The sequence below is a fragment of the Aulonocara stuartgranti genome, assembly GCF_965226115.1.
Source record: "Aulonocara stuartgranti genome assembly, chromosome: 9".
NCBI classification, from domain to species: domain Eukaryota; kingdom Metazoa; phylum Chordata; class Actinopteri; order Cichliformes; family Cichlidae; genus Aulonocara; species Aulonocara stuartgranti.
In genome coordinates, this window is record NC_138960.1 from 27116533 (window position 1) to 27140000 (window position 23468).

Genomic DNA, 23468 nt, shown 5'->3' on the forward strand with positions numbered 1-23468 from the left:
ATAAAGGGTTAAAGATCGTGCTGCCTGTCATGAAAAACATTATTTTATAAGGCTACAATAAAATGAGCACAATATTCTGAGACTGGGAGCTTAGTCCTGCTAAAATAGACTAACAGAGGAAATAGAGTCCAGCATTTTGGACTAATGCCAACTAATCCAGTAGACAACCATTACAGTTTCCACTGATTCCTCGGGGATATTAATCACAGTAGGTATGACTCCCACTAAGTGACTTTTTGAATTACAACGATTGCAAAAGGGAAAGCGAGAGGAAGGGGATTTCGTTTTTGAACAAAGTGGGCTTTTAATATGAAACTAAATAAAAATGACCCCCACCACCACCTTCCTCAGCACATATCCTCCACGCCCCCCTCGCCGGTGCGTGGTGGTGTGGTCCAGGAAGCGCGCCTCTGCTCTCCTCTCCGGCTGAAGTGAATCAGCTGACGAATGGTATCTCCCTCCTCTCCCGGATGGATCGCGCCGCTGAAGCCGGCCAACCCAAGCGTCATACTGGCTGACACCGGAGCAGGTTGCCCACCTCTCGCTCTCCTCCTGCTGGATGTCACACGGACCGAGCCTCAAGTAAAAGATTCCGCTACTCAAAATTAAAAAAAGAGAGAAAGAGAGAGGTTACTTTATTTTTCTTTTCTTTTTCCTTCTTTCGGACAGGAAGCCGCCAGCTTCCCTCTCACCATGGCTTCTAACTTCAACGATATAGTCAAGCAGGGATACGTGAGGATACGGAGTAAGAAACTGGGGGTGAGTACTGTTGCACTTGCTGTATAGCGAGGCGGAGGAGAAACAGAAGGAGGAGGTAGTGTAGGAGGAGGAAGGAAGGAAAGGGAAGAGGACTTCCAGTTGTTTGCAGTCAAGGGCAGCTGGATTAAGAAAGAGGCTTTAATTGCTCCACGGGCAAAGCGTCCTGCTGTGAGCTCTTCAAGAGGGAAAACAGATTAGAGAAGCTCCAGCAGCCGCCAAGTTTCACTCGGTGCTTTCTGCACAAATACTTTGGAGGTGATGGTAAAGTCTGGGTGATTGACAGCTGGTGTCATGTGCCAGGGGTTTGTCAATCATACCCTGTGCTTGTTGTCAGCCATAACTTGGTTTTCTTCCAGAATGTTAGCCTGCAACTAGTCTTATGAATGTATAAGCTCGAAGAAAGGGTAACCAACTTGGTAGATTTAATCAGTAGATTATAGGGATATAAAAAATATGTAACGTTATAGTACGATTAGTCATATGGCATACATTCCTGTGTGTAATAAGGTAATGTTAGTCCCTTTATGGATGATGTATGGTAAAAATAAACACTCTTTCATACAGATGTTAAGATGGGAAATACTTGTTCCTACCTTTATCATACAGCACAGGCTGCGCTGTACTTTACCTCTCTTTCAGCCTTCATGAATTATTCCCAGCAGAATTGAAAAGTCTCATTGAAGTGCGCCTGATTCATTATGATGGCAGCTCCTCAATGCATTGATTAAGGATTTCTATTGAGATACAGAAAGGAGGAAAAATGGCTTGACTGCTTAAATTGAAATGAATGATATAGATTCAATTATGAGTGCCTTATTGTCTGACTCATAAAGCCATCTGCTTTTGTTCATACTTCCAGCTCATTACGCTAACAGAGCGGGCACACTCCCTCTACTCTGATGAAGTGTGATGATGGGGGCTAATGATGTCTGCCTCCCCTCATCATCACCTGGCTTCATCAACACTGTTCTGCCATTGTTTGCTGCTGTTCAGGATATCTTTGATTACTCTTTGATAGTAACAGTCGCTTTACAAGCCGCACGAAACAAATGAAGGCGCGAGACATTTCTCGTTGTTAACATGCAAATCCGCCTGCTCGTACACAGCTCAGTTGACTCAGTGTGTTTATTTCGCGCATATGCTATTAGTCAAATGTGGTCAGAAGATGTGGATAGCCTATGACTTTGCAAAGCAAGTGTGAGGACGCATGCTGTGTTGGCTGAGCTCGTGGTATGGATGCCATATCGCTGCCAGCTCCGCATCTCATCCTGCTGTTTGTGGAGAAAAGCAGTTTGTGTCCTGCTCGCCCACTCCCTCAGCCCTCCACCGCTTGCTGCTGTTTCATCATAGAAAAGTCATGCTGCGATCGCCTCAGAGCACCCTGGTGTGGGAAGATGGAATGTATTTATCTGTCCACGCTAGGGTTAGTTATTCCAGGACAATTCTCATTCGGAAACAGGCAGAACAAAACAACAAGAGCGAGCAGGATCGGGCATCTGTGTGCCTGAATCAACAGGCGATTTTTCTTCTTTTTCTGTTGCATTATTTTAAGTGTTCTTGGGAGGATTTGGAGAGGGATGAAAATGAAAATGTTATTCACAGTTGTCTAGAAATGTAAAAAAAAAGTTGTTTTGCAGCTTTTCTCAACATAAACCAGAGATTCTATTAAGCTTAATTCATTATTTTTTCAATTTTCTTCCTGTTATCGATGACTCAACACCTCAGTAATGTTTATGTATGTAAAACAGAACACACGAGGAACGTACTGTACAGAGAGTCAGATTAGAAGGGTAAATGAATACACGTATTTGGATAGAGAGATGTATTTATCTCTTTGCTTCTTTGGGTTCTTCATCAATAAAATACAGGCAAATCTACATAATGGACCTCATTTCAGTGCAATTACACACAGCTCTGAAGTAATAAGAATACTTATTTCAGTATTTTGCAGTATTTTTCTTTATTTATATTTACTTCTGTTCACATTTTCTCCAACTGCATTCCTGCTGCAGCTTACCAGAACATGCAGAGCCTTTGTTTTATTTGAGCAAACTGTCTAACAGTTGTTCCACTTAATACTGTCAGACAACACGACAGTGTCTACACATGTGAAGAACTGGGACTGATGCCTTTTAGACATTTTTAGTGATCACTAAGGCAGTTTTCATTGTATTAAAGTATATTCTTGAATGCTAAATGTACAACCCAAATTGCGTCCCCAAAAAGCTGTGTAAAATGTAATTAAAAATGGAGTGCAATGATTTTCAAGTCTCATAAACTCACATTTTATTAAAAACAGAACATAGAGAACATAATTTGAGCTGAGAAAATGTACCATTTTATGAAAAATATAAGGGGGATTTAAATGTGATGGCATCAATGAATCTCAAAAGGTTGGACAGGGTCGCGTTTACAGCTGTGCAGCGTCCCCTCTACTTTAACCAACAGTCTGCAAAAGTTTGGTAACTTAGGAGAGCAGCTGCTGGACTTTTGCAGTTAAGTTTTCGTCTGATATAAGACTCTACCTGCTCAACAGTCCTGGGTTTTGTTGTTATATTTTTTTCATTTCACGATATGCCAGATGTTTACAACTGGTCTAGGACTGCAGGTAGGTCATTTCATCATCCACACTCTTCTACTACAAAGGTATGCTGTTGTAATACGTGCGGTATGCAGTTTAACATTTTCTTGCTGAAGTATGAAATGCCTTCCCTGAAAGAGATGAGAGCATATGTTGCTCTAAACCTGTATATACCTTTCAGCATGGATGGTGCTTTTCCAGATGTGCCAATGTGTTGCCAAGTCCACAGGCACTAATGCACCTCCATACCATCAGAGATGCAGGCTTTTAAACTGAGCGCTGAACAAGCCAGATGGTCTCTCTTCTCTTTAGTTCATGTTTTCTATGAGCTTTAACCTGCATATATGGATATACACAGTGTTCCTGATCCCATGCAGTGATTTCCATGAAAACACCCTTTGCCGCTTGAGAGACCGAACATCACAGATATTGATTTTCAGCCTTTGCGCACAGAGATTTCTCCAGATTCTTGGACTCTCTTGCTGATATTATGTACTTTACATGATAAGATATTCAAAGTCTTTGCAATTTTAAGTTGAGGAACATCTGAAATTGAGCCACCATCTGTAGATCCAGGCTTTGGTAGATCATGTTACTGACCGATTGCTAAGTAAGCCAGTTACTTTCAAGCTGTTTCTTTTTAGTACCACCTACTTTTCCAGCTTTTTTGAGACGTGTTGTTGCCATCAAACTCAAAATGAGCCAATACTTAAAATGAAAGACTTAAGCATTTGATATGTTTTCTGTGTTCGACTGTGAATAAAATATTTAGTTTATGGGATTTGCACATCATTGCATTCTGTGTCCTAACTATTTTGAATTTGGGGTTGCATAAACATTGGTGAAACGGCCTCTCGAGAATGTTGCTACAGTGAAATCTAAAAGTGGATGTAAATAAGGATCTACTTGGTCAAAAATACTTGACACAAGTTGACAGTTGACAATTTCTGATGCTCAGCTCTGAAAATATATCGAGCCCTGCCTGTCAGCAGGCAGCTTTTTTTTCTTTTTTTTTTTTGCGAACTGTCTCTGCTCTGCTTTAAGTCTAAGGTCGGAAAGGTTTCTGGTGTTTTCCTTCTCATGTGATGCTTGTTTAATGTTTTAAGTGCATTAAAGGGCTCTGAAATATCACATATCAAGACTTTGCATCACAGTTGACCTTCTGGTGCTCCCACATTGGCCTCTATTGTAATGCAGTGCCATTTAAAATGTATTTTACTTTTTTAAATGTTTTTTTTTTTATTATTAGAAACAGTCCAGTGGTTGTCCTTATGTGATAGGTGTTAAAGTGGCCACAGCAACACCAACAGCTTTGGCCGAACTCATCAGCATCACTCACTATGATTGGCTCATTTTCAAACCCCATCATGTGTGAAGGTTGAGGCCATGAGGTCAGGTCTGCTTCCTCTCTCGCCCTCTTTTTTTCTTATTGTTTTGGAGGCATTTTTTGTTTTTGTCCATGCACATGAATGTCAACGATTTCCTACATTAGCCAACGTCTTTGTCTCTGTGTTGGCTGAAGAGACAACGGTGCAGTGTTCTTGAATGCACAAGCAGTCGCTCTTTCCTTTCCTTTCTCACATCCCCCCTTCCCCACCTCTCTTCCTCACCTCTAAACCCATTCTCTCACCTCTCAGCTCCCAGTATCTCACCTGTACTCCCCATGTGGAGCAGTGACGCTCTCATCTCCTCTGCGCTATTTTATCTCCCTTGCTCTTTTCTTCCCCTTTATTTGGCTATCTCTCTTACCTTACCCCCTTTCTCCCTCACCTTTCTCTCCTTCACTGGTTTGTAGACAGCTGTGGGGCCGAGCACAAAAGCATCCTATTCATCACCCCGCGCTGCACCCTCCATAACCCCAACAGGCTATTCCCCCTGACACAGTGCAAAGGCACACACACACAGACACACACACACCAAGTTGGCTTGGTTCGACATTGAATTGGCACACACATGCACCCGACAAACAAGTAAACAATCTGCTGCCAGAGAACAGTGTGTGGATTCTCAATTAATTTTAATCCTGTGGCTTTGTACCATACAGTATTTTTTATTTTTTTTACAACATGAAAATAAACTAAATCCTTACAAGAGCCAGAAACAAGTGAAGTGCTTCAGTGCAGAGAAAAGCAAAATCTAGCAGCGTCTAAGAAACAGCAGTAGCGATATTTCTGTCATCAAAACAGGTTCTTTGTTTCCTTTCAGTAAAAAACGGCTGATGCTATCAGTGGGATGGACTCCTCTTGAAAGGCTGAATAAGGTGACCTTTGAGTAATTTGTGTGTCAGTCTCAGTACAGTACATGTTTCCCAAGCTTAGGAACACTGCGGTAAATATAAAAGGTCAACTTGTGAATATTTTTCTCCTCCCCTCTGCGTCTGTCCAACTTTACTTTGAGTCTTAGCAAAAGCGGTCAATTTAAGTTTGCTGGAGGTGAGTTTGTCTGCCAGTCTCTGTATTCACAAACATGTTTTGACACTTCAAAGAAGCTGTAGAACAGATCCTGGCTCACAGGTAGTTGGGTAGTACTTTAAGAGGACACAGAGTGCTTCTCACTTCCTTTAAATAGTATTGGTTCTTACCACATGAAAAAAACAACAACAAATGACTTCTTTTTCATAAAACCTTAATTTTCTTTTGTTAGCACTAGATCACATGACTGCATGTTAGGTTAAAGTAGCCGCTCACATTGAACAAGCGTACTGTCATTATCATGTTTTTTTTTTCCTCTCTACTGAGAGCAGCCAAGGCAAAACAGTTAGCTGGAAGACGATATAAAGCTGCACAGAGCTGAGTGAGTGTAAGGAGTTATAATTCTCTGCGGGTATGTGACAACAAATGACCCCATTCACATTACACATATTCATTCAGTGAGCTGGAATAAGTTCCTGAGATTAAGAGTGCTGTTGGAAATTAAAATCAGCGAGCGTACCTTCGTTGTCCCGGACTGCACAATTGGTCAACTTTCACCTTTAAATTTAAGCACAAATAAAAAGATTGGACCCCGCAAACTAACTTCGATCTTTAAAGCACAAATAATATATAAGCTTTGCTGTTCGTGCACGTCATAATAGCAGTAATAAAATTGAGAGGGACAGCTCTAATGCCATCTAAGTGTATTTTTGAGAGTGCCTTGGTCCAAGCACAGCATTAAATGTCAAAGCAGAAAACACATTAAAAATGCATTATGTCTGGTCCGGAATGAGGAGTGAAAAAACAATCAACCAAAAAGTCTGAATATAAACAAATAATCAGTAAACCAATAATCTGGGCTGCAGACTGAGAGCTTAAGTTATTCATCATCCTAGCACAAGGATATCATTTGCAAAAAGATGAATACAGTCCTGTTTATAGATTTGCAGAAGTGATTTGAGGTCTTAAAATGAGTTTTTTATGAGTGAACCATTTTGCAATCTTGTGCATGCATACAGTTTGTTTTGTTGCAAATAACCCTTTGCGATCTAGAAACTCGAAAAAACAAGCAAACAAGTAACAACTGCCGGAGTTTATTGCGTCTTAGATTTTCACCTCCTTTGGTGTTGGTGGGGGGAATTAGATTTCAGTGTTTGATAGAAAAGACAACGGAAAGATTTGTTAGAAACTGACAGAGAGGAATAATTTGTTGTGATTGAACGCATGACATTACATGGAGTAATACTTCCATCAGCCGCACTGGCTCGGGGGTTAGACACTAATCATGAATGCTTACTCATGGGATAAATGTAACATTCGTGAATCCATCCGTATTTGCAACACTGGGCAAGAAACGAAGGCTGGAAATAGAGCTGAACGGGAATTTCCATTCAGAGCTGAAAAGATTAGCAATTTCATTGTTTCGTCCAACAAAAGCAACCTTTTTTTTTCTTCAAATATAACAAGACACTCTCCAGTTTCACCATCTCACATGTGACGAGCTGCTTTTGGACCATTTTATGCCTGCTTTCTATCAACAGCTGTGATCAGAGGTATTGCATTTTAAGGTTTTCCATCCATCAAATTTAGTACATCTTCTTAAAATGTGGCACAACTGTTTACTTGGTTTTAACAATGAACTAATTATAAGTTGGTCATCCATGTTAAGGCCGTGCTAAAACAAGATTTTTGGCTATGACTCAAAGATTTGTACTCTTGCTACAGCAATATCTCTGAAAATGGTCTAACTGGATAAAATTATGTCCAAAAGGTCAAACATCAACTTACTTTTCTGGCCATCATTCAGAGCCACAACTCAACAGCACAGAAGATTGTGGCCGTATTTCACTTTTGGTTGGGTCTTGAATTAGAGACACTAATCTAAACATATGAAATTCTTTCAAAGTGGTTATATATTAAATCTATAGCTCTGGACAGATATTGATTTGTACTGGCTGGTAGAAGCATATAAGCACAAGGCGAATGGGATTGTGTTTTTCTTTTGGAATAAAATTTCCTCTGTGCTACCAAACCACATCTTTAGTAAAACAAAAACAAATGCTTCGCTTGCAGCTTAAAGTGCACAGGGATAAAGACGCTAACAACACAAACAAAGCACTTTTGCTCTTTTTTTAAACACTTAATATAAAAGAAGAGAAGAGTTGTTACTCTTTAAGTACTCCTCTGGACTCTCTACCCATCTCAGCGTACAGTCACTCCCTCCATTAGCTGTTATCAACGTCCCTCCTTTCTCAGTCGCCGCTGTTTTTGACTTACAAGTGGGTATTTGTGTCCAGTATCAGTGGCCTTTATGTGGAAAGCATGTATTGTGATGGTGTGTGGGTATGTCCCCCTCCCCTTATTGCCACACAAGCACCCACCAAAGCAGAAGCAAAGGAGTGGAGAACAATGTGTCTATTGTCCAAGATGGCACAGCCATTTAAGATAGGATCTTGCCACTTCCATGCACTCACTATTAACAATGACAGGCTGTCCAGAATGGTGGATGTCAGGAGATTTTTCATCCCAGGAACTGTACTTGTCAGTGGAGCATAGAAAATACACTGTCAGCTGTGTTAGACTTGCAGCAATTGAGACTTCCAAACAACATGGATAAATGTGGCTGAGGTTGTGCAATGAAGTCAGGTTATATCAATTAGCAAATCAGTCATTCTTTACATCCAGTGGGCAAAAATTAGCCGCATTCTGCACTTCGTCTCTGATTGCCAAAGGAAATTGGAGCTGAAGAAGACAGAGGATTTTTAATATGACTAGTTTTGCTTATGATTTTATTTGTGCCTTGTGGGTGCATGCAGCCTACTTTTAGCTCCTCTTTTTTGTGATAGATCATTTTGGACTCAGTGCATTGACTCACAGATATGCAGAGCCATACGTTGTGTGTTCATTTCCATTGGTTTTCATCAGCTTCCTCCATCAGATAAACCCCGAAGACAAATCGCCACCTCTTATTGGCCCTGATGAATTGCGTCTCTAACAAGATATGGGGAACAACAGCCCAACAATCATTATTCATGCTGAAAAATGGGCCTCTATTATATAGTCACGAATAGTCATGAATAAATCTTTGCCAGGACTTCACTTAAATATTTTCACATTATTGATTTCAGTTGTTCCTAATTATCAAAAGAGGTTTTTGTCATGGTAGGGGACGAATGCTATAACTGGTTTGTCATTAAAGCCACTCGAATGATTACGACCAGCAGAAAGGTTTTTTTTGTTACAAATATCCATTATATCAACACTGCTTTTTTTCTGCTACTCCTTTTTTCTCTCTATATATATATATGACGTTAGATTGTCTGCTGGACTGTGTCTAGCACTTTAACCCAGACTGAAAAGTCTTCTATATATACTCACCGGAAACTTTATTAGTTACTCCCATTCAGCTGCTTTTTAACGCAAATATATAATCAGCCAATCACATAAGAGCAATTCAATGCAATTAACCATTTAGAAATGGTGAAGATGACCTGCTAAAGTTCAAACTCATCATCAGAATCGGAAATAAAGGTGATTTATGTCTTAAAGTTCTGCATAACTGCACAACTTTGAAACAGATGGGCTTCTACTGTGTGTAGAAGACACACAGTAGAAGATCGTAAAAAAGTTGCCCAGCCTGAGTCTTGATTTCTGCTGCAATATTCAGATTGTAGGGTTAGAATTTGGCATAAACATTATAAAAGCATGAATCAGTGCTGTCTTGTATCAACAGTTCAGGCTGATAGCGTTGGTATAAGAAAGTGGGTGATATTTTCTTGGTGCACTTTTGGTCCCGAAGTGCCTGCTGGCCCATCCCTTTATGACCACAGTGTACCCATCTACTGATGGCTCCTTTCAGCAGGATAATGTGCCCGTCCTCAAAGCTCGAGTCATCTCAAATTGGTTTCTTGAATATGACGAACAGCATAGCTTATGCAAATGTCACCAGATCTCGATCCAACAGAGCACCTTTGGGATGTGGTCGAACAGGAGAGTGTCATCATAGATGTGGAGCCTACAATACAAAACTGTAGTAACTGTTATGCCATCATAGACCGAGATCTCTGAGGAATGTTTCCACCACCTTGTTGAATCTATGCCACAATACTTACTCAATACTACAACACTACAATACTTCTATAATATATTTATAATCGCATGAATTTCCATGAAAATTGCAAATGCATGATCCAGGCATGTTATATACTTTAAAAAAAATATCTATTGTCACAATGAGAGCTGCATTTCTGATTTTGAATGAAGTATTAATTAGCTTTATAACCTTTGCCAACCTTATTCTCTATTGTGGTAAATTAATGCTGCTGTGCAAAGACCATTTAGAAAAAGTCAATGCAATAGAAGCTTAAACCAATCAAGCTAACACAGATAAATATATATTAAATAAATGGCAAACCATCCCATCTACCCATCTATCTTTACCTTAGCGTAAAGACAGCATGTTCCCATCTCTTCTTGGTTTAGTCTATTTAGCGATAATATATCCATTCTAGATCACATCTTTCTTTCAAGTGATACTTTTAGAGAAAATCTCAATAAAGAATAGCAATTTATTGAGATTCTCCTCCAAACTGCCTCAAGTCATGAACAGATTGGATGTTCCTGTAGAATCACTCAATGTGCTGTCATTTAACCCAAGGTATGTCTCTCAGAAGTGTTTTACAAGAGAACGTTGTAGAGATGTCTCAGTGAAATGAATTTTGCTTTAAACTCGAGCTTGTCTTGTGGCTGAAAATAAGAGCTATAATAATCTAATAAGGTGTTCACAGATACATGTATTCCTTAAATAATGGCTATAGTATGTTGCTCCATATCCAAGTCTATTTGATCAGCATCTCTCCCCGAAATTAGAGTGGGACTTTACAGTCCTCTGTAGTAGCTTTTTGCTACTTTGTGCAGATACACTGGAGACTCACCTATAAAACAACAGGCCTAGAGGAATCTGTCATAGCTCCATTAACACTTCTGCTTCAGCCTCCTCTTCTTACCTTCCTCCCCTCATTAATCAACAGACCAGCCCTCGGGGTGCAGCTCTGCAGCTACGCTCACTTTCAGTTTGTGTGTCCGTGCATGTGCGCATTGAGTATGTGGGCATTGTGTTTGCGTGCGTTCGCATGTGTGCATGGGTGACTTCACGTGGCAGCGTGTAAATGGCTAGTATCCAAAGGGAATTTACTGCTAGGTTTGTTAATTTTTGTGTCTGACTAGAAGTCAGAGATCCTGTGTCATCAGTCAGTCATGCTTCTGAAAGTGTTGCCAAATTCAGTTTAGCCATTGCGCGATCTAGAAAGGTTGTTTCAAATCCAATCTTCTGAAATGAGCTGTTAAAAAATGACATTTGTATACACGGATGCAAAAAAGAATCAGATGAAGTTATTCTTGGGGAGAAAAAGACACAGCAACCTTTTATGTTTGAATCACAATCTATAATGAGTTCTTCTCCTGCAGTTACCTTTCATCAGCCTGCTTGCCAAGCACATTCAGTACAGTGTACAGCCAAAGATAGCCTCAGCTGCGTGTGCGTATCTGAGCTAAAGGGCTTGTCTTTGTGTCTGCGTTCTTAATTTAATCACTGTGGCACATAGGTAAACATTATTATGGAGTTCTTTAATAAATATTTAAATATTACACCTGTTTTGCTTCAAATGCAGCCAAATAACCTTGTTGAATAATGAAAATTTTCCCATTCTGTCAAATAACACAATTTTTTTTACATGGCACTAATTGCTGGATGCTCTATTATTAATGCATTGTTCAAATAGCCTTGACCTTAGAGTCTCATGTACACTAAGGAAAAAGGAAGCAGCTCTTGTCACCCAAAGGTGTGGAAGCTCGTTCTTTCCTGTTTATTTGTGGCTGAGTTTGTACACTCTCCTTCCCTCCCTCTTTCTTTCTCAAGGGAGTTCTTTTAATAGTAAGGAGGTGACAGTTTACCTCTCGCTGAGCACCGTGGTGACAGTTTGGTACCTGCCCAGCTCGGCATGAAATGCCTCGACTGCCTTGCCTTCAAAAGCAGCCTGCTCTTAAAATTTGCACTCCCGTTCTAATGAGCCAAAATGACCTCAAGTGTAGGTCAAAGCAATCTGATCCCATTCCTATTAAACAGCTTTAATATTTCCGTGAGAATTATTGTTCAGGGAATGAATTTTGGGTAAGGACTGCCAAGGGAAATGGAGCACACAATAGTAGCCTTGGCAGTAGCACTTTGAGTGGATAATTTAAAGGTCATAATAGAGAAAATAGTGGCTCTTAAGAGTCATAAAACCATAGAAAACATGCAGTTATTGGACCAACTTTAAAGTTAAATATAAAATAAAAGAAAGAAAGGGAAGTTAATGTGTCAAACTCTTGACCCACGATGTACGCTGGCGGATTAGGATTGAAGTAATTTAACAAAAAGTAAGTTTGAAGTTTAGAGCAGGGACTAGGGCGCGCATTAGCTGGTGTTACACCCCCTCCCTATTTATACACATACACCCCCCTCCCTTCCCCTTACGTTCCCAATTGTTCTCTTTCATTTCAGAGAAATGTCTGTTGGGCAAAGTGATAATTGCATTCCTCAATGATTTCATGCTGAGACACAGAGTGACACTGAATCGTAGCCCACTTATTCCAAGGGAGTGTGTTCTTTGGGAGGAAATGAGACAAAAACAATATGACAAACTCCATCGGACCCCGTTCTTTGACATAAAAGTCCGCATTTTCCTCTCTTGCACACGCGCGTTTATTCCCCCCAATGTCCTCTTTGATTTCGCAAACCTAAATGTGGCTGAGTCAAGTTAGTTCCAGCAACACAAATCTCTTGCTTTCTGGTTGTGAGGAAACGGTCGTTGCAGACACAGAGCTCGCTGCTTCCCCGGCTAACCATATCAGAGAAGCAGCCTGAACATCAGTGAGCGAGTACCTCTTTAGAATTAATCCTCGGGGGGAATGAATGCACCAATGCATGAGGATTACTTGCTTTTAGGGCTTCTGATGAAATTCAAATAACAAACGCTTGCACAAAGTGTCCTGGAAAACACTTGGCGTTTCGTAATATCCTGCTAAACATGCAAATATTCGGTGGAACGCTGCACAGTGGTCTGTGCCTCATTTGATTTCACAGTCTTTATTGATATGATAATCAAGTGGTCAGCTAATGGTAATTAAGCTCAATTGGTGGAGTTGGATCATGGTTGTGGGAAAGGGAAAAAAAAGCTGCTTTCATCCCTTTACTTTATATCCTCTTCCCACAACATCTAGTCGGTCACTTCTGAGGCACTGTATTTCTAACAGCCCCTCACCTGTTGGCCTAGATGCTAATTTTGCCGGTCTTGAAGCTGGCGGCGACGAGAGCACCAACATACTAAAGTGGAAAATAAGGCTTTGCCTACATTACATCAAGACCTCAGTAGATTTTTGTGCTTTTTCTGCATTCAGCCCATGCCCTCCTTCATTTATGGATTTAGTTCAGTTTAACATTCAGCCTGGCTACTGGATGCATAGCGCTGGACAACTTATTCTAGTGTTACAACAAAAATAACACTGCGTCGCATTGTTGCTCTCTGTCTGCAATAGCCTAAGTAGGCTTGTTGGTGAGGCCCACAGTCAGATTCTTCTTTGTCTGTGTGTTATTGTCTGTGAAAGCTCCAGCCTTGTACATGGATTAAATGGAAATTGTAGTGACTGTGTGTGTGTGTGTGTGTGTGTGTGTGTGTGTGCGTGTGTGCAGAGGATTGCTGACTTAAGCTGTAATACATAAAGAGGTTTGGATGAGGGATGGTTTAAAGAGCAGGCAATAGTCATAATGATGACTTAAAGCAAAATTGGCCCGACAAAAAAATGTTTTACACATGCATGCAAGTCCAGCACTGCTTTGAACGCTATAGCCAACAGTGTCTGCCAACCTCAGTGTCACATTGAAATCAATAGCAGTTAAAATATACGATAGCATAACTTTGCTGCAGCAAGGAAAGCAACATTATAAAACTGTATTGGTAGATTATGGTCTTATGATCACAGTGTAACGCTTTATTATCTGCTTTCTTAATAAAACAGCGTTAAGTCTCCGTGAATCCGCTTGACACAAGCAATGCGTCACCCTGTTTACACCACAGGAACATTTCCCCACTACTTATCTTCACTCTTTCTCATACCTGGGAGAGAAACTTCAATATTGACCCACATCTCCTTCAGAATAATTTGGCTGCTATTTTTGTGCCGTGCTTTAAAAAAAGAAAAAGAAAGGGGGAAAAAAAAAATGCTCTGCAACAGTGGCTCTGACGCCTGAATCCACACAGTGTGTGACATTTTAACTAATGTTGTTCTGCTCAAGGCTGCGCAGCCCAGCATGGGTCAAACATCTCCCTTGTCTCTCTCTCAGTAATAAGAAATCAGCAGTAGAAACACTTTCTCTGCGCCCAACAGTCTTATTTGCATGAGAATTGGAAAGATTTTTTTTACTAAGACTGTTTTCTGGCTTTCTAGGATGTGAAAAACACTAGTGTATGTCAAGTGGCAACCTCTCTTTGGAGTTCCTCGAATAGCCTCTTGAGGCTTGCCCCAAAATTGACTCACTCCTCATAGACTTCCATATTAAAATGTTCAACAGCAACATGTTTTCCAGCCTGATACAGAAATGTTTTTTGGTCTCCATAGCTTTTTTTCTGCCTCATCACTCCTGTAAAAGGTCTAATTATATTATTTATTCTCAACATTTTCTTTTAAAGGTACCAGCTTCTTTTGAGGGGATCATCTTCACCCAATCCCTACTGTCCTCCTCTGCATGTTCTCCTTCTTCTCTGTGGTCTTTCTCTTCCTATTTTTTTGTCCAGTATATCCACTGCCCCCCCCCCCCCCCCTAAAATGCTCATTAATTTAAATTAATGAGAGACCAAATTACAAAACTACTTTAAGGAAGGAAAAATTTTAAAATACTGGATCATCTTCCTCCAGCAACCAAATACTATATCTCCTCTGTATATATATTATAATATTTTTTCACATACTCTTCTCTTTTTAACACCTTTTGTCCAGTATATCACCTCTGCCCCCCCCCCCCCCCTCCCGCACATGTCCAAACCATCTCAGCCTTATCTCTCTGCCTCTGTGTTTGTGACTCCCAACAAAAATCTTCATCTCCATCTTCTGCCTTTTTGTCAGGGCCACCGTTACCAAACTATACATCACAGAAGGTCTCACTAATCTTGTTAACGTTCCCTTTCACTCTTGCTGCTATCCTTCTTTCACAAATCACCCCTGGCACTCATCTCCACCCACTCCACCCTGCCTGCACTCACTTCTTAACCCCTCTTTTGTACTGTCCACTGCTCAGAATGCTTGACCCCAGGTATCTGAACTCATCTACCTTTATTACCTCTGATCTGTGCATCTTCACCTTTCTGCCTGCCTCCTTCTCATCACACACTTCCATCCTGTCTTGTTTCCACTGACTCATTCCTCTTATCTCCAGAGCATACCTTTACCTGTCCATCCTCTCTTCTGCCTGCTCCCAAGTCTCATTGCTGATCATCAGTGTTGTCTGCAAACATCATAGTCCACAGAGACACCATGAATCGGTAAACTATGGATACACTTTGGTAAACAAGCTAGTGAGGCTGTTAGCTGTTAAGTCTCCAGCCTTACTTTCTCATTGAAATGCTGTCAGATCCATATTTGACAAAACTTAGTTGAACAAGGTCAACCAGTTCAACTGATTGTCATCACATATATGTAATAAATCTATAACCAAGCAGCAACTTAGTGGAATTAAGCTTGTGGACATGATTAAAACACCTGCTGAAGCTCAAACTGGGGTTTTCCCGCATAGTCATCTCTAGGGTTTACAGAGAATGATCTGAGGAAAGAAAAAAATATCCAGTGAGTGGCAGTTTTCTGGATAAAGAGGACTTGTTGATGCCAGAGGTCAGTCGAGAATGCTTTGACCTAATAGGAAGACAACAGTGACTCAAATAAGCATTCATTACAGCCAAGCATCTCTGAACACTCAATGCATTGAACCTGCAATTGATTAAACGCAAGTATTGTTGCTGACCATGTCCAAATCCTTTTATGAGCACATTTGGGGTGTTGTGAAATGGGAGATTCACATCAGGGATTTGCAGCTGAGAAACCATCATCAGTGTGATGGTATCATGTCAGTGTGGACCGAATTCTCTGAGGAATTTTCCAGCACCTTGTTGAATCTGTGCTGTGAAGAGTTAAGACAGCTCTGAAGACAACAGTGATTCCAACCCAAGATGTACCTAATAAAGTGACTGTAAATATGTTATGTCTGTGATTCAGATTCTTTTAAACCTTACGTAAAAGAGGTCGCTATCAATAATTGTTCTTAATGTTTTTATCTCAAGTTCTATTTAAAAGTATAATTTATCTTAATGGAAAGCTGCAGCCGGTTGCTGCTGTGGCTCAGGTCTATTCTTTTTCAGCAGCTGCTCTCACCACCCTTCTGCTCTCCCTTGGACTCTCTATTTGCTGCTCTTTTTCTTATTTTTTCTATCGCCAGGCCTTATCCAATTTTCTCCATTGCTCTCTTTTATTACTGTCCATTACATGCTCTTTTAATACCGCCTGCCCTTGCGTTCTTTGTCATATTGGGTAGACGGACCCCTTGCTTTTGGCGAGGAATCAGCTGGAACCTGTTGTCCGTCATATTTCATGCCACATTGTGACTGGGATCCAGTTTTCAGCTATGAATACTCGACTATGAATACTGTGCGTAATAGCACACAGACATGGCCAAGGCTTTAACAAATGAAATAAGAGTTGCTAATACTCTGATATTACATTTTGGGACCAGTTTGGCTCATGAATGTTTGATGAGAATGTCCAATCATGCATAGACAGAAGAAAGAGATGAGGAATGGGAGAGGAGAAATTTAGAAGAGAGGGACAGGCAAGAGACAAATCAGGGGCTTGGAGAGAAAGTGAGGAGGAGAAGTGTGTGTGTATGTGTGTGTTTGGGATGGAAAGGGGGAAGGTGGGGGGCAGTGATTACTTGCTGCTGAGGTAGCACTGCATTACACATGAGGATTTGGAATGGCCCAGATAAAGTAATCTATGATTAACTGGGGCGCGGCTGGCTTGCCACCCTGCCAACAGCTGTAGTCAGGGGCGAATTACAAAATTATGGGATGTCCAAACATTTCAGATGCGGCGGGAAAAGTATTTCGGTACAGGAGGCGAGAAGGTTGGGTGGGATGGGAGTTATGCATGAGGTCAAAGGTGACAGCCAGCGGCTAGAGGAGAGAGTGACAGAGGGCGCGGTGGTGCAATTAAGAGAAATTTTGTTGCAACCTTTGAATTTGGCTGAGAATTGTCAAAATGCCGGAATAGTCCTGGGAGGATTTTGGGAGGGGAGCCGCAGGCCGGGGTCGTGGTCGGAGGAGTGATCGCTGCGATGATTGCTGTAACAACTGTCCGACGGGATAACAAATCAAATTAGAAAGATGGACACCCCGGCACAGACCCTGCCGCCGTCTGAAATTGATTGCTAGCACTAGGAGCTGATATTGCGTGGTCTGGTCTGTCATAGTCCATCAGGCATCATTATCACCGAGGGAACAGTAAACCTTATGCAGAGCTGAATGAGGAGGGAAACTTCATCCACACCATGCTGCTGGCAAATTAGACAGAAAACAACAACACAGACAGAACAGTGCTTTTCCCAATATTTGTTTCTTAATGTGTTCTTATCATTTCAAGGTCAAATATAATTTCTGTTCGGGATGCTGTAGAGCAAAATTTTCCACACCTAAGCTGTGGCTAAATCCGGTCTGTTACTATTATGTCTAAGTGTCGCGGGCCTACCTTGATTGCAGGGCTCTTATGTCTTGTATTGCCTGTAAGTACAGCAGCAATCAACTTTAAATCATAGTTTGTAAGATATGAATCATCAAGAGGGTACAAACCCTGCCCACATTTGTCCCATCTTTCATCGAGTATCTGAGGGATAATAAAAGCATTTGTGCCTCTGAGGTATTACGATCGTGTTTCAGTATTCACTAGTTCTCCCAATCTAACAGTCAGCTATTTTTATTCCGCTGTGTGATTAGTCATTTAGCTGAAGCGAGCTGTCATTGGAAATCATTTTCACGTCTTTAGACAGTTCCTCAGTTCATCCAAATAACGAGTGATTTTGCCTGTGGGGGGAATAGGGTTCATATTTTATTGAGAGGCGAGACAGTTCCTCAATAACGTCACAAGTTTGATAATGTTCCATGAAGTGAATGGACTTTGTGTTCGAGGCCACTTACAGAAAATGTCTGCGGCTCAAAAGATGGCTCATTACTTCGTTCCATGAGGTGTCTGAGCTCTTAAATTCTTTTTCAGGCCTGTCAGTCAGGGCTTTATACACCCCTGCAGCTAAAAATCCTAGCGGATAGGAATCCAAGTTGAACTTTAAGGTATTTATGGCTACATTAAATGTCACTACATCATAAAGCAAAGTTATTTTATAGATAGACAGATAATAATAATAATAATAATAATGGATACTTTATTGATCCCCATGGGGAAATTACTTGTTTTTCTCTGCATTTGACCCATTCACTCAGTGAAGCAGTGGGCAGCCCACTAAGCAGGCGCCCGGGGAGCAGTGTGTAGGGACGGTACCTTGCTCAGGGTACCTCAGGGTAGCCGTTAAGTGGATTCGAACCACCGACCTTCCGATCATGGGGCGACCACTTTACCTACTGAGCTATCCCTGCCCCTGCCCCTGTTCTCAGCTTGCCTTTAAACCATGAGGAGTCTGCTTCCATGCGATCACACTTTGGCTCTGGTACTTCTTCCTGTTTCCTCATGCAAATCTCAGTTGTCGTACTCAATTTTGTACATTTATGGGGGTAACAAATCCACAGCTTTGGAGATCCACAGTTTCGGTCCATACCTCGTAATTTAAGTGGGATCCATAGGAGGAAATTAGGAAATGAACCTCATTTTATCACATGCATGATTACTTGATCACAATGAAATCAGTGAAGGAACAAAAAAACAAACCAGACCATACTATTTCCACTCCAGGCTTTACTTGAGGGACCTTTTAAACATAAATGCTTTAACAAGACTATCATCCTTTAACCTGGAGCTACTGACGACTCCAAAAGACTAACCGTCCTCTTCATCCTCCTGCTCTTTGCATCGACTGTTTAAAACAACATGTAGGACACTTAAACTGTCTGTTCCAACACAAAGCTTAACTAGCAGAGTTGTCCCTGCAGTTACACAGCTGAAGGGAGTCCTCTCTTTATCTGACTTGGCTGTCACGTAATCCCCTTGACGTGTTTGTGTTTACGTCCATGAACTGAGTTTCTGCACTTAACTTTTACAACGTCTCTCCGTCACATGGCCAGCTATGTTAGTGAAGTGGGATGGCAGTGTAGCATGGAAAAAGGCAATCACAAGACAAGATTATTGAGGTTTGTATTGCAGGTTCACTAGCATTGCACCCTAAATACAATTCATACCAGCTATGATAGCACAGCTGGTGTGAATTGCATGCTTTGCGGTATGAGTCTCTGCATGTGTCATCATGGCAAAATGTTGTTCTGGAAAACGGATTGCTGCTGGAATTACAGTGGAGGGTTTTTCCTGACTTAGGATGCACCTTTGGGGGTGACAGTAAATGCAGCAGTAAGCATGAGATTGTTTTTAGCAATTGCGCAAATTCAACATAATTCTGTTCCTCTTTTTTTTATGACAATTTGATAAACAAAAGCCCCATTATACTTAAGTAAATGAAACCTCAATTAAAAAGATTTGAACAGTGGTGATTTTCCTGTGGTTCTGACTAAAACCTCTTTAGGGGCGTCAAAAATTCCCATAAGCAGGAAAAAATAAACATGCAGAGGCAGTTAGGAGTTTCGCAGCTGTTTCTATGGCTGTCTGTGGATAGACAGTGTTTTGCAACACTTTATTATTTCTGAAGATTAAAGATGGTTGTAGTCCCTGTAAGTCTTGAGGACACGTCTAATGATGTAGTAGTGACTATTAAGCAGTTTAAAAATGCATTCAGCCTGATGACTCCTCTCACATTATTTAGTGCATTGCTACCAGCTAAGTAGAAAATCTACTATATTTTATTTGTTGAGAGCCTGCAGTGTGGTGAAAATTACACATTTGCTCAAGGTCAATCCTACTAAGCCAGTGCTGTAAAAAGCCATTTTCAAGATATTCTATTATTCATCATTTTTAGCAGAACTGAAATTATGGCTTACCCACTCCACAGCCAATTCACTGCTTATTTCACAGGTTGCTGAAAGTCATCCTAATCAAAGATCTTGAGCACTTTGAAGCAGGTTGTCATCAACAGTTTGCATGATATCACTCCATGTATTCTTTCCTGAATCCTTATAAGAGGAAGGATACAACTGACTGTTCTTCATGGTAGAAAGCTTACATGGATCAGGAGCTTAGCCTTTCTTTTTGTAGATCCAGACTGTTGCATTATAACTGAAGAGTTTGGCCTTTTTTTTTTTTTGCTTTTTTTTTCATCTGACCTCAAAATATGTGCCTTAACAATGCCCCCATATGTTATTTTTGTTGTCACTTTTTTGAAATGCAACCTCTTTTTGCCTACTCATTGTTACCAACTTAGGAAATGACAAAAGATCAAGGTCCTGTGGACAAACTCAGTAGGAGAGGTTTTTTCTGACCTTTTTGAACAGATATAAATAGACCTTCTGTTTATTTATACGTATTGTAAGATGGAAAATGCATTTTGTGCAGTGTTCAGTGCTATTGAAAATGAAGAACCTCTCATCAACATGCTCTCATGAACAGCGTTTCTACAATTTGCCATGCAGTTACATGCAATTCAAAAACAAAGTTTTGTTCCATATTTTTGTCTAAATTCATGAGACAACTTGAATTCATTTAAGGGTTTTGGATGTGTCTTTGGAGGACTCTTAGACTCTTAGAGTCAACCTCTGAGATTTCTTTTACTTTTTGGGTAAATTCAAAGTTCTTATAGTTAATAAATTTTTTAGATTTGTTGATGAAATACAATAAAAGTTGGTATGAGGTGATAAATCCATCATTTTGCAATAATTCACATTTAAATATATCTACAAAAGCCTATTTTAAACCAATAATCAAAAGATTTCTATTTGCTTTCTTCTGTTTTTGGTATGTTAATTTATGAATAAAGAGGACAGCTGCACACATACACACATATTACATAAAATCGTGGGCAACTTGTGTTGAAAAAATAATTTTCTTTCATAAATCATTCCAAGATCGTGTTAATGAAGTGTTAAATTTTTAATGACCCAATCTCGTCTGGATTCCAGCGGCCCTTTGGGTTCATCTCGCAGCCCCAAATTTAAATGAATACACAATAAAATGACTGCCTTAAATCTTCATATAAGCCTTTTCATTTTTTTCTGACCTTAGCAGGCTGATGGATATTGGGGTTCACTGAAAGCAGCATTTTGATCAGTGGGTCGTATTAATAAGAGACTACCATACAGGTCTGTATTTAATATATCTGAAAGCATTCTCAAAGCTGCCAATCAAGATTACGGGAAAGGTTCAGACACCAGATTTCAGTTAAGTCCTTGTTGAAGCTGAGGAGGTGCATGATAATTAGACTTGCTCTTTACTCTAATCTGTAAAGCTGAACAAATCTATTAAGACCTCGGTGTGTTCTCAGAATACTGTAAACTAATATGAGGAGAGCCTCTGTTGCTCTGGATATGTAGGCTATTTTCAGTGACATCTGCGCCATGACTACTACTTTACTGACAGGTAGATCTGCTTCTGGGACCCTTCTGAAACGCACCCCAGTGCATCTGGTGGAATAGTAAGCATTGTCTTGAGTGGGCGCGATCAGCTCCGGTGGCTGTGTCAGAATGCACTGCAGCTGTGCCTGGTGTATTTTAGGGTTTACTTACAATTGCAGCAGTTGAAGCCGTTTTATAACACAGATCAGTGAGCCTAAGATGCAGTAAGTGTTTTTGGACATTTGACCCATTTTTTGTTTGTAATTTTGTCTCTGTACACCACCACAGAGGATCTAAAATTAAACAACCAAGATGTGATTGAAGTCCGGACTTTCAACTTTAATTCCAGGGATTTTATAAAAGTACTGCATGAACTGTTCGCGAATTACGGCCATTTTTATAATATAATTCCCTATTTTCAGACGCTCAAAAGTAATTGGACAAACTAACATAACTTTAAAGATAAAGATTATTTTTAATACTTGGATGAAAATCCTTCCTGGTTCCTCCTTTGAGATGCTCTGCTGGGCTTTTACTATAGTCACCCTGAGTCGCTGCTTGTTTGTGGGTCTTTGACGTCAGTTTTGTATTTAATAACTGAAAAGCATGCTCTGTTGGGTTGAGATCAAATGTCTGACTTGGCCATTAAAGATGATCTAATTTCTTTGCCTTGAAAAACTTTTGGGTTGCTTTTTGCAGCGTGCAATGGGGATCATTGTCCATTTGCACTGTAAAGCGCTGTCCATGGCTGAATGTGAGCAGAGAGTATAGCCCTGCAGACTTCATAACTCATCCTGCTGCATCGCATCATCAACAAAGGCCAGTGGAAGTAGCATATGCCCATACCATGCACTGCCTCCTCCATGTTTGGCAGATATTGTGGCTTGCTTTGGATCATAAGCTGTTTCTCTCCTTCCATACTTTTCTTTTCACATCAATCTGCACAACTAAATCTTTATGGCATCTGTTCAAATACTTTCTAGACCTGCAGAGGTGTTTTTACAATTGCTAGCTCACAGTGGGCTGTCTGATTGTTGGGGTTTTCTCTGAATAACCGTACAATATAAACAGTCTTAAGGTGACTGTTTGGCCTTAATCAAATAAAATTGAACGGATTCGAAAACTGAAATAATTCCTAAAGTTTTTATTAAAAAACAGTTTTTAAAAAAAAACAGATGGCTTCCTTCACTTACACCGACATGACTGTGTAAGTGAAGGAAGAATGAGGTCTCTCCGGACCTCATTCTCCAAGTTTCAGGAAACGGCTACAGAATGCAAGTTCAAAACTTAGAATAAAGTCCAGATCTTGCATGTGCTTCATTTGTTAACAAATAACAAGGGAACAGGCCTCACCTGGCCATGAAAATACTTGTCAGTCCAATTACGTTTGAGCCTCTGAAAATAGAGCACTGTGCATAAGAATGGATCTAATTCCCAAACAGTTAATGCTAATTTGTCAGACGCCTTGAATTCAAAGTCTGCACTTCAATCAGATGCTGGTTGTTTGATTTAAAATCCTTGGGGCTGCAGAGGCAAAAATACAAAAATATGGGTCATTGTCCAGAAACTCATGGACTTAACTGTACATTCAGGTCCATAAGGTTTTGGATAATCATAATGAATAGTTTTTATTTTTATCACATTGAACATACAGACTTTATTTTAACATGAATTAATATTCACAGGAAATTTTTTTAACCAAACCTGGAAGTGCTAATGCTTTGAAACTCTCCTAATTTAAAAATTAATGTATTCAACTTTTTATTTTAAGCCAACATTTCTTGAGTCAGAATTAAATATAAAGCTGAACAAAAGATGAGTTGTTTCGACTAAATTCCTGCATGACTCTTTTTTTTTTACAGTGCATAAATTTGCGCCCTGGTGTAGTCATCAGGAGACGTGGTATCTCTGTCAGCAGACGGATGACACACTTGATGTGGCGGCTTCTCTCTGTTTTTAGATTCAGTATTTCGGTGCCTG

General features: G+C 40.3%; 1 protein-coding gene across 2 annotated transcripts in view; it reads left to right on the plus strand.

The window, feature by feature from the left end:
- The first annotated feature begins 224 nt into the window (after nt 1-224).
- dok6 (docking protein 6) overlaps nt 225-23468 on the plus strand; it is a 57587-nt gene continuing 34343 nt past the window's right edge. Inside the window, exons 1-2 of one of the 2 annotated variants that reach the window (XM_082546538.1) lie at nt 225-582; nt 670-759. In XM_082546538.1, the coding sequence (XP_082402664.1) occupies nt 448-582; nt 670-759 (225 nt within the window). In that variant the 5' untranslated portion in view covers nt 225-447. The remainder of the gene's footprint in view (nt 583-669; nt 760-23468) is intronic. The other variant, XM_082546539.1, reaches the window with a different exon arrangement.